This window comes from Poeciliopsis prolifica, unplaced genomic scaffold (genome assembly GCF_027474105.1).
Source record: "Poeciliopsis prolifica strain line A6 unplaced genomic scaffold, Auburn_PproV2 SCAFFOLD016, whole genome shotgun sequence".
Classification (NCBI taxonomy): Eukaryota; Metazoa; Chordata; class Actinopteri; order Cyprinodontiformes; family Poeciliidae; genus Poeciliopsis; species Poeciliopsis prolifica.
In genome coordinates this window covers 8,351,534-8,363,863 of record NW_026562391.1, presented here as the reverse complement: position 1 = coordinate 8,363,863, position 12,330 = coordinate 8,351,534, and the positions used below count along the sequence as shown (strand labels likewise).

Sequence of the window (12,330 nt, the reverse complement as noted above, 5' to 3'; positions counted from 1 at the left end):
TGCTCGTCTTATTCTGATTATCAGACTCTCTGGATGTGCAACGTTTGATTTATAATGCGCCCTCTTCTGCCTCTTGATTCTCACTGCCTCTATCTTGGGGCTTTGACCATATTCAAAGGACAGGAAGTAGGCTGACCATTGAACGCCACTTTGCTTTACGTCAGCTGCTGGCGTCTCAGCTGGAGCACAGCTGTGGCCTCAGCCCCCTCTCTGAGTTCATGTGATGCTGTACATCACATGAACTCGACTGCCAGCTCATGCTTCACATATGGCCTGTCCGTTTCCTCCATGCTCTGCAGCCCACACCCAGCGTAATATTACCCTCACCCACACCGGAAGGAAAACACAGAGGGCTTTTAATTTAATGACCTCCTCCTACAGTGTTCATGAGAGAGATTTAGATGGGAGTTTGTCCTTGCATTCACAGACCTCCTTTGCTCACCCAAAGGTATAATAAGGTTATTGCTTCTCCCAGTTTATTGCTTCTCTCGTTATTGTTTTACCCAACTCGTTTTTATTACAGCTCCGAAGGAAACAGGGCAGAATATTTCTGTGAGAAGCCTCACTGTATAAAACTAGAAAACCTGCCTGCTGTTACTTAGAAAATAACAGGAGACCAAAACCATTTAGGTACGACAACAAACAGACAAAGATTGTTCCACCTTTGTCAAACTGCAATTTTGAACAGATTTTCTGGTATAGTTTATGAAAATACAGTTAGGGCCAGAAATATTTGGACAGTAACACAATATTTGTGAGTTGGGCTCTGCATGCCACCGCATTGGATTTGAAATGAAACCTCTACAACAGAATTCAAGTGCAGATTGTAATGTTTAATTTAAAGGGTTGAACAAAAATATGTGATAGAAAATGTAGGAATTGTACACATTTGTTTACAAACATTCCACATTTTAGGAGCTCAAAAGTAATTGGACATATAAACATAACCCAAACAAAAAAGTTTTTTCTCAATATTTTGTTGCGAATCCTTTGGAGGCAATCACTGCCTTAAGTCTGGAACCCATGGACATCACCAAACGCTGGGTTTCCTCCTTCTTAATGCTTTCCCAGGCCTTTACAGCCGCAGCCTTCAGGTCTTGCTTGTTAGTGGGTCTTTCCGTCTGAAGTCTGGATTTGAGCAAGTGAAATGCATGCTCAATTGGGTTAATATCTGGTGATTGACTTGGCCATTGCAGAATATTCCACCTTTTTGCTCTCATGAACTCCTGGGTAGCTTTGGCTGTATGCTTGGGGTCATTATCCATCTGTACTGTGAAGCGCCGTCCGATCAACTTTGCAGCATTTGGCTGAATCTGGGCTGACAGTATATCCCGGTACACTTCAGAATTCATCCGGCTACTCTTGTCTGCTGTTATGTCATCAATAAACACAAGTGACCCAGTGCCATTGAAAGCCATGCATGCCCATGCCATCACGTTGCCTCCACCATGTTTTACAGAGGATGTGGTGTGCCTTGGATCATGTGCCGTTCCCTTTCTTCTCCAAACTTTTTTCTTCCCATCATTCTGGTACAGGTTGATCTTTGTCTCATCTGTCCATAGAATACTTTTCCAGAACTGGGCTGGCTTCTTGAGGTGTTTTGGGCAAATTTAACTCTGGCCTGTCTATTTTTGGAATTGATGAATGGTTTGCATCTACATGTGAACCCTTTGTATTGCTTTCATGGAGTCTTCTCTTTACTGTTGACTTAGAGACAGATACACCTACTTCTCTGAGAGTGTTCTGGACCTCAGTTGATGTTGTGAACTGGTTCTTCTTCACCAAAGAAAGTATGCGGCGATCATCCACCACTGTTGTCTTCCGTGGACGCCCAGGCCTTTTTGAGTTCCCAAGCTCACCAGTCAATTCCTTTTTCCTCAGAATGTACCAGACTGTTGATTTTGCTACTCCAAGCATGTCTGCTATCTCTCTGATGGATTTTTTCCTTTTTTCAGCCTCAGGATGTTCTGCTTCACCTCAATTGAGAGTTCCTTTGACCGCATGTTGTCTGGTCACAGCAACAGCTTCCAAATGCAAAACCACACACCTGGAAACAACCCCAGACCTTTTAACTACTTACTTGATTACAGGTTAACGAGGGAAAGGCCTTTTGAGTTACTTGCAGCCTTTGGAGTCCATTGTCCAATTACTTTTGGTCCCTTGAAAAAGAGGAGGCTCTGCATTACAGAGCTATGATTCCTAAACCTTTCTCCGATTTGGATGTGGAAACTCTCATATTGCAGCTGGGAGTGTGCACTTTCAGCCCATATTATATATAAATTGTATTTCTGAACATATTTTGTCAACAGCTAAAATAACAAAACCTGTGTCACTGTCCAAATATTTCTGGCCCTAACTGTATGATGAGCCACTGGCTGTGATTAGCCAGTGGTTGCCAAAACAACTGGGGTGTTTTTGTGAAGCAGATACACAGAAGTGGATCCTAGTTTTTCAGAAGATGATTTTTGCTAAGTGAAGGGGAAAAGGAGGACAACACTGTAAGAAGACCTGTTGACGCTAAAAAAGACCAGAGACGAGGGTGGAGGTTCACCTTCCAGCCGGACAGCAACTACAACCAACACAATAAATGCAGTGGAGTGGCTTGGATTCATCAATTAGAACAATGCATTCAAAGTTTAAGCCTAAATCCATGTTTTATGACATGCAAGTCGTATTTTATAAGATTGAGGTTGAACTACGTATAAAACGACCACGGGTGAACATGTCTGTGTCCACTCATCCAAAGCTGGTTCTGGCATCAGACCTAAAGTGGTACTTGCAGCAAAATATGAACACAGAAAAAGGGGAAAGAGTTCTAAAAGTAAATGCATGCCACACTTTTCAGATTGCCACCTGTAAAAAAAAGAATGTTTCATTTTTCAGAGAATTATACATTGCTTCAAGTTGATCGATCCCCTAAAAATAGGAAGTGTTTTCTGCAGAAGATACTTAATATGACATAAAAACCAACACATAGAACCTCCTGTACTGACATAATTAAAAACCTTGTGAGTCTTTTGCCTCGCTTTTGAAAACATATCCTCGCAAAGTTTCGCAATGCACCTTTTCTAACTTTCTTCTAGCAACTAATGCTGCTGCAGCTGCTGGAAGGCTGACATCAAGTAGATATTAGTTTCTAGTTATGTCATATTTTTCCTATTTCTGTCCTTATTAATTGCTAAACACACCTTTAACAGCATCTCTACTTTATAAAAAACACAACGCCTAATGATTTTTGATGCCAATTGGTTGCAGTTTGTGTCTCGACTTTGCAAGGAAGTGAAAATTAATCATTTCGACAAACCCCGCCCAAAAAACAAAAAAAAAAAACCTTTGCACTTTTGCACTAGTGTAATTCTAAATAACTTGACATTAGGCTTCATTTATTTATTTTCAATATTATTAATAGTTTTTACTGAAGTAATTTGGGCCCACTGCTGGTGTTTTCAGCCAGTTTACTTGTAAGTTCAACAGCGATGTCTTTAACTGGATAATTTGCCTCTGATTAAGTCCTCTTGATCTAACATAAAGCTTTGAGGTCATGTGTCTTCCTTGTAGTTTTCTTTTATATCAGCTGGTATCCCGTGTCTCTCTCTGCGTTTGATGATGGGGTATTTCTATTCTGTGGGGGCTGTGAGCTCAGCGAGTTTTTCTCTATTTGCATAATCCCCTCACTCCAGGCGCCAGCATATAAAAGCTACAGTGGGCCCCCTGTACTCCCACACTGACCACCAGTCCACTCCTTTACTCACACACTGCCACAGGTAAGACAGTGATCAACAAACCGCAGAAAGGAGAAGAAAGGAGGGAGATAGAGTCCAGATATTTATGGTCATGGGAGTCAGAATTGTAAAATAATATCAATTAATGTCTTAGAATGAAAAAATCCAGCATAGTTAATGAAAAAAAACATCATGGCTTGCTCATAAAGAATATGGCAGGTTTTAAAATCAAATTTTGTGCTGGCACACGGTGAGAAGAAAGCGTTTTCAGTAGCGAGTGAACGGATCCATACTGCTAAACTGAATTAATTAGAGTGATTTTCTGGACTCATTTTGGCTTTTGTGCTTGTTCAATTGTTTGACGGCGGATAAAAGACACTGATTGTTTTGAGCTCCAACAAGTGTTGAACAAGTGTGGCAAGGTTTGACCAGATTGATGGATCTTTTTGCACCATCTGTGGAAAAACAGCTCAAACTTTGCGTTGCTTTTGTTCTGCTGTGCAAGTTAAATGTTTGCTAGAGTGGGACTCTGTGGTCTCGTCTCAGGTGACCAAGCTTTTCTGACTCCAGTCAAAAACAGAGAGAGAAAAAAGGGATTTTAAAATGTACCAGACAGGATAACAGCAACAACCCTGAGAAATTACATATGAAAAAAACATCGAGAGAAAAAAGGGAGAAAACTATATTAAAAAATAAAATTAAACAAAGCAAAATGAAAAAGTACATTTTGATTCAATTTACATATCTGAACAGGAGCAGGAAGAAGCTTGTTCTCATTAAATCTTACCCCTTGACTATAAGTTAACAGTCATATTCTTAAGCAATATTAATGACAAAATCTGATTTATCAAGAAAAAGCAAGTGGCAGACATATTTAGTGCATTGTAAATTATATCTATGTGATGAAAGGCTCTTAAATTGTAATCTTCCTTGCAGAAAGCAAAAGTTTAACTTATTGTTTGTTCTGAACAAAATCTGTGCCGTTTCAAATTTCTCTACATCAGGAAATATATTTAGATTTTAAGGAATAAAACCAGAAAATTTGGCCCCTACTACCAAATATGAATATATATTTAATTGCTTTTCTTTTTCAAAAACAAAAGTTTTGGACTTTTGTCAATTTCAGATGAAATGTTTATTGTGTTTTTAGAGGATTATATTAGAACGCTGTAGAAAAATCAACCAGTTTACTTTGTTTCTACAAATCTCTGGGATGTGAGACTTCAAAATGATTTTTCAGAGTGTTTTGTCTAAACTATACCTTGATCACAAATCGCTTCTTCTTCTGGTTTTTAAGTCATGTCTGCTGGAGGAGAGAAACCCAAGACCCAGCCGGATGGGAAGGCAGCTCAGAGCAAGACGTCTGAGATGGGCATGATGTCCTACAAGGTACAGAGACCACATTCACACATCTACAGCAGATTTTCAAACATTTCCAGCTCCTCTGCCATGCTGTCTTTGTTAAGTGGTGTGAAGCGGCTGACCTAACAGTTTACCCCCTGAGCTCTCACCTGCTGCTGCCTCCTCCTGGCTTTTAAAGCTCCTTGAGTAGGTGGTCGAATGCTACAAATGGCGGAAAGACATTCCAGGAGGCCAGCTAGTGCTTTCCAGAGCAACATGGGCTCTTCGTAACGATCTCTACCCTACACCCATTACTGGGAAAGTTTTCTCCACCTCAGATGAACCAGTTTCTTTGTCCTCGCTCTGTGTTTATCAGATGTGCGTATACGACCAGGAGAACTTCCAGGGCCGCTGCATTGAGATCACCGCCGAGTGCGTCAACGTGTGTGACATGGGAATGGACAGGGTGCGCTCCCTGCGCGTCTGCTGTGGGCCGTAAGTACCGCGACTTCCGCACGCCCACAAGTTTAAGCACGGCACACAGAAACCCCACTTCTCTGGGCAAACAGCAGGTGATTTCACTGATGTGCCTCTCCATTATGGGCCACTTTTGCTCTTTTAGGCAGTCAGGGGAGGCTTTTATCCACGGCGATTTGCACAGAGTGCAGCAGGAGAGTGAGCTTTAGTTTTCCACATAACATCTGACTTAAACCAGAGCTGGCCAGCAACTTTCCTCTGCTTAAACGCTAACCAAGAAACTCCAGTTGCAGTGTGAGCAGAATGAAAACCAAAAGCACAAAAACAGACAACAGCAGAATAAAGAGCATCATTGCACAATTCGTTTTTCCACTAAATCCCCAAAGAAGCAGCTCAGGCCAGAATACAGTTAGGGCCAGAAATATTTGGACAGTAACACAATTTTTGTGAGTTGGGCTCAGCATGCCACCGTATTGAATTTGAAATGAAACCGCTACAACAGAATTCAAGTGCAGATTGTAACGTTTAATTTAAAGGGTTGAACAAAAATATGTGATAGAAAATGTAGAAATTGTACACATTTGTTTACAAACACTCCACATTTTAGGAGCTCAAAAGTAATTGGACATATAAACATAACCCAAACAAAAAAGTTTTTTCTCAATATTTTGTTGCGAATCCTTTGGAGGCAATCACTGCCTTAAGTCTGGAACCCATGGACATCACCAAACGCTGGGTTTCCTCCTTCTTAATGCTTTGCCAGGCCTTTACAGCCGCAGCCTTCAGGTCTTTCTTGGTAGTGGGTCTTTCCGTCTGAAGTCTGGATTTGAGCAAGTGAAATGCATGCTCAATTGGGTTAAGATCTGGTGATTGACTTGGCCATTGCAGAATATTCCACCTTTTTGCTCTCATGAACTCCTGGGTAGCTTTGGCTGTATGCTTGGGGTCATTATCCATCTGTACTGTGAAGCGCGATCAACTTTGCAGCATTTGGCTGAATCTGGGCTGACAGTATATCCCGGTACACTTCAGAATTCATCGGCTACTCTTGTCTGCTGTTATGTCATCAATAAACACAAGTGACCCAGTGCCATTGAAAGCCATGCAGGCCCATGCCATCACGTTGCCTCCACCATGTTTTACAGAGGATGTGGTGTGCCTTGGATCATGTGCCGTTCCCTTTCTTCTCCAAACTTTTTTCTTCCCATCATTCTGGTACAGGTTGATCTTTGTCTCATCTGTCCATAGAATACTTTTCCAGAACTGGGCTGGCTTCTTGAGGTGTTTTTGGGCAAATTTAACTCTGGTCTGTCTACTTTTGGAATTGATGAATGGTTTGTATCTACATGTGAACCCTTTGTATTTGCTTTCATGGAGTCTTCTCTTTACTGTTGACTTAGAGACAGATACACCTACTTCTCTGAGAGTGTTCTGGACCTCAGTTGATGTTGTGAACGGGTTCTTCTTCACCAAAGAAAGTGTGCGGCGATCATCCACCACTGTTGTCTTCCGTGGACACCCAGGCCTTTTTGAGTTCCCAAGCTCACCAGTCAATTCCTTTTTCCTCAGAATGTACCAGACTGTTGATTTTGCTACTCCAAGCATGTCTGCTATCTCTCTGATGGATTTTTTTTATTTTTTTTCAGTCTCAGGATGTTCTGCTTCACCTCAATTGAGAGCTCCTTTGACCGCATGTTGTCTGGTCACAGCAACAGCTTCCAAATGCAAAACCACACACCTGGAAACAACCCCAGACCTTTTAACTACTTACTTGATTACAGGTTAACGAGGGAAAGGCCTTTTGAGTTACTTGCAGCCTTTGGAGTCCATTGTCCAATTACTTTTGGTCCCTTGAAAAAGAGGAGGCTATGCATTACAGAGCTATGATTCCTAAATCCTTTCTCCGATTTGGATGTGGAAACTCTCATATTGCAGCTGGGAGTGTGCACTTTCAGCCCATACTATATATAAATTGTATTTCTGAACATATTTTTGTCAACAGCTAAAATAACAAAACCTGTGTCACTGTCCAAATATTTCTGGCCCTAACTGTAAGTCAACAATCAGTTTGAGAAGGAGTCGACAAGCAGAAGAGGGAGATCAAAGGGTAATCAATGCTGCTCTCTGAGTTTAATAACTAAAAGGCTTCCATAATCAGAGATTCAATGCACATCTTTCGTCTGAGTGCATTTTATTTCATTCCTCCTCAGATTTGTGGGCTTTGAACAGATGAACTTCTGTGGTGAAATGTTCATCCTGGAAAAGGGCGAGTATCCCCGCTGGGATTCATGGAGCAACTGCCAGAAGAACGATTACCTTCTGTCCTTCAGGCCTGTGCGCATGGTGAGCTCTGCTATGCTGTCGCTTGTGAATAAAGCTTGCTCTCTTCAATTTTTCCTCTTTATTTCTTTTTTTTGTTTTGCTCATCCAACAGGATCCTGAGAAGCACAAGATCTGTTTATATGAGGTCGGAGAATACAAAGGTCGTAAGATGGAGATCATGGATGATGATGTTCCCAGCCTGCCTGCCTACGGTTTCACCGACAGAGTGGGCAGCATCTTGGTCAGCTGTGGGACGTGAGCATCGTTCTTTTACCTTTGTGAAAATGCTTGAAAATGCATTCAACCATCAACGGTTCAAACATAAAAAGATCTACCAGCTTGATTTTTACCTCAGGTTTAACAAGCAAGTTTTTTTGGTGAATTTATCAAAGAGTATTAAGCCTATTTATGGCATGTTAAAAACATCAGATCTCATTGACCACAACACTCTGAGATGTGGGCACAATGACTGTGGGAAGAAGTCACAGCAGTAACCTTTAGGAGTACAGTGTTTACAGAAGAAGAAGAAGAAGAGCAAAAGCTGTAAAAAGCTATTTATAAGGAAACTGTGTTTTCCACAGAATCATGGCAGCTTTTCTTCCAGGCTGCTATATCAAAGAGCTCGACATGACCTGGTCTCTTAACTTTTCTACTTTTAGTTTCCATTTATCGCAACTAAAAAGGTGATGTTTGCCGTAATTTTGGATGCTGTAATTCTGGCCACAATTATTTACATTGATTCCAGGAAGGTTGGAGACCAAAGCTGTTCTTTTCCTGCAATCTTTCTGTCATGCTGGATTTGGAAAAGTTGACAGATTTTTGCCTTTCCCAAGGAATATTCACAGAAACAAGTAATTGGTACAGCTAACAATGCTAGTCAGTATAATTCCTGATTGGGGAATGATCACCAATGTTAAACAGCATTGCATTCTGGGTGCTTAGTTGCTGCTCATCAGCTCCACTAAACAATGCTGCACATAGATGATTGTTTCAGATTAAGAGAACTAGTCAAACTTATGGATGTTTTTTTGTGTAATAATTTGTCTCAGTTTATATCCTCAGTAGTTTTTCACCACTTTATGGATAAATGTTGATCCAGTGGGGATTCCTGCATCATCTTCAGTTGCAAACAAACAAAATTTTTAATCAGCGTAGAATATCTCGGTCCTGATTTATCTTCTCCATATGTAGCGCTTTTTATGGTTCAATGTTAGTAATCAAAAGGGCCTATAAATTATGAAAATGTCTCATTTTGTCTTCCGTAAATGCTTACATTTATGGTTTGTAAGTCCAAAACTAAGAATCTCTGTTCAGTGTAGATTAATCAAATTCAGGTCTCACAGATTCACTTATTTAATATTTCAGATTTACAGGCAGAGATAATCAAATTTAGTCCATATTACTGGAAAAAACCAAATTAACCCTTTAGCTTAGCAGTGAGTATGAGAGTTCAAATTAGACACCAATTTCAGTACCTTTATCCTGCTACAGTGAACAACCAATTTCCTTCACACTCATGTAACTGCTGTATTACTGGGAAGGGACTCATATTGCTCATATAAAAACAGAGGAGAAAACAGCAATAATTTTGTGGAGGACTGTCTTTTCTTCACCACCAGAAGCGCCACAGCGAAGAGCCGCTCTGTCGCGCTTGTTAAAGTTTTGGTGATGAATTAACAATAACAAATCTGCCAGGATTCCTCTACATACCTGGTATCTCTTTGACAATGCTTGGATCATCTCACATAAATCTCTACTTGATGCTTAAGTGTGAATTTGCCACATTTCTACACAGCAGATGCAACAACTAGAGGATCCACCAAAGGATAAGTGAACTGAAAAGAGAAAGTTAATAAATTTCTTGGTTAGAATATTCTACAGTTTTTGGAAAGTGTCTGTTAACATACAACTTACTAACTTATTTCTTGTACTGAAAATAAAAAAAACAAGAGAAAGAATATTTGTTAAAATTAGCCTTTTCTATGTAAACATTTTTGCATTGTTGGCCATTGCTATTCCGAGTCCCACAGAACCACATGTTGACCCAGAGCCACAAATTACAAAACGTTCTTTTTTCATACAGGACTCCCTCTTGAGGGAGAGTTTAATAGATGTCACTTCTACAAATAACATCTACAAGCTGAATTTGCTTCTAACTCTGAGGTGTCATGAAAAATGTCTAAATCTGTTATTTATATCACCAGGATACAACGGCGTTGATATCACGTTCCTCTTTTTACGTCACTGCATCCTCTGTTGTGAATTTGATATTCACAGCACAAGGTGGAAATTGCACAAGTCCCACCTTTGTGGCTCGAGATCTTATTGAACTTATCTAACAAGTACACATAAGCAGTGCTTTGCAGTGTTTTGTATGCCTGACTGAGGCTGCAGCCCAACTACCGCACAGACTTTTTCCGCATTTGCATCTTCCAGTCGGCAGATCATACATATTTCAGCAGGGCTGCCAAAAAAACATTGCACTCTGATTCTCAAACTACTGCGTCAAAAAAAAGTCAGCGCCTGCGTGCCGTTGCGTGTGTCAGACGGTTTTCACATCCATGACGTCATTCTCATACAGGCAGAAACAGCTTTCTAATCACCAACTCTCTGAGCTGTCTGAGAGAGAGAGAGAAAGAAAAGGAGAGCGATCTGGAATAGAGACTTTTTCATCAGCAGCTTGCTGAGGGTGTCGTGGACGTCAGCAGCTCTGCGTCCCTGGATGTGTTTGCAGAGGTGTGGTTTCAAACAAAGCTCCTTCTCTGCTGTGACTACTTTGTTCTCAGTGCTGTGAACCAGTGGACACAAACAGCTGGGTAGCAGACCCGGCTGTGTCTGAAAGCCTGTCGGCATAACAAAATAGATCAATGTGTTTTTGTTTTTGCATCTGAGAGATTGTTTACCCACTATGATTTCTCTGCATGTGTCTCTGAACAGATTTTATGTACATTTCTCACTTATCTCTCACTTATCTTTCCCCCTTCTGTTTGCCTTTATTTGTAAGCAAAATGAATGAATCATTTTCATTGCAACTTTGGAGCCGTTCACGCCATGCTTCCTCTTTCCCTCCCCAGCTGGGTGGGGTACCAGTTCCCCGGGTACCGGGGCTGCCAGTACCTCCTGGAGAAGGGCGACTACAAGCATTTCAATGAATTTGGCGCACCCTGCCCTCAGATGCAGTCCATCAGACGCATCCGCGACATGCAGTGGCACCCGCACGGCTGCTACACCACGTCCTCTAAGTGAAGCTCGGTGAGGGTGAGGAAAAGAAGAAGTGGGGGAGAGGTGGAAGTCTGGAGGAGCGAAAGCGGGAGGGCAACGAAGGAGAGGAGGAAAGAGTGTTGATGTTTCCTTCATCCCTTAATCTCTCGGTGGTTCAATGTGCAGAGTAGAGGGAATACGGTAGCGAGTTATTTATAGTTGCAATTTGGAAAACAGTGGAGAGTTACAGGAAGTTGTAGAGGAGATAATTGCAAGAACCACTGGGACCATATCTGGTTAGAGAAACTCTTTATTTTTCTCAGCCTCTCTGCTGGTCTCTGTCATGCCCTGCCTTCCCCACATCCCTCTTCCTCCCCCTTCATGTTCCACATTTCACCCACGTCAGCCCTCACCCAACCTATCAGAGTAAGGGAGGGCAGGAGTTTGGATTTGTTTCATGTTTGTGTGACGGACAAAGGAAGATCAAGTGAATAAATATGGAAAAACTCTGAAAATTCACTGGTCCCATCCTGCTGCTGCATCAGCCCCAACTCCAATAAAGTTACTCTCCTCCTAATTCTTTTGATTTGTCTTACTTAGCCAATGTGCTAGAGATATATTTTAACTCAAGGAAACGATGATGGACACCTAGGAATAAGTCAACCAGCTTGCAATATCCCCCCCATCATGCATTTATGTAATTTTTTCCCCTGGTTGACAGAGTCTCATGCAAGAGTTATCAATCTCTTGTCTGCCGCTGAGTTTAAAGTTCTTCTTCTTGTACTATTTCCCTTTTTTAAAGGAACAGCACTGCAGAGATTCTGGTATTTATAATGCATATCCACCTTAAACGTCTCCATAACTTCTCCGTAGTCCTTGGTCTTTGTGATGGTGTGAAAATGTCACAAAACAACCGGATTAAATCACAATTGTGTTTATTGTTTAATTGACTTCAAAAAGCATTTTAGTATCAGAAGCTTAATAAGTGTTTTTAACTGATTTTACTATGATGTTTCGATGACTAAACGTGATCAAGTGGTTTTCTTTCCTCAGCAATGGATTTTCATGAATAAATTTTACTGCATGTTATTTCTGTTTCTGACCATGTTTAATCAAGTGATGCTGGTTGCTATATAAAATCATGGCCTTTTGTTGAACAAAAATGACAATTATTATCTCCACAGAGCTTCAAAGCATCCTTTTGTTCATTGCTTCGGTTTGCACCTCAAGTTTGCTCTCACTATAGTTCAGATTAGGAAGTTGCTGA

At 41.1% G+C, this 12,330-nt stretch overlaps 1 protein-coding gene across 1 annotated transcript; it reads left to right on the top strand.

Annotated features, from left to right (window-relative positions):
- The first annotated feature begins 3,726 nt into the window (after nucleotides 1-3,726).
- On the top strand, nucleotides 3,727-11,640 carry crybb1l2 (crystallin, beta B1, like 2). Its single transcript, XM_055041297.1, has 6 exons — nucleotides 3,727-3,764; nucleotides 5,020-5,111; nucleotides 5,440-5,558; nucleotides 7,751-7,883; nucleotides 7,975-8,117; nucleotides 10,937-11,640. The coding sequence occupies exons 2-6, from the start codon at nucleotides 5,022-5,024 to the stop codon at nucleotides 11,106-11,108; spliced, it is 657 nt and encodes a 218-aa protein (XP_054897272.1). The 5' UTR covers nucleotides 3,727-3,764; nucleotides 5,020-5,021; the 3' UTR covers nucleotides 11,109-11,640.
- The last annotated feature ends 690 nt before the right edge of the window (nucleotides 11,641-12,330 follow it).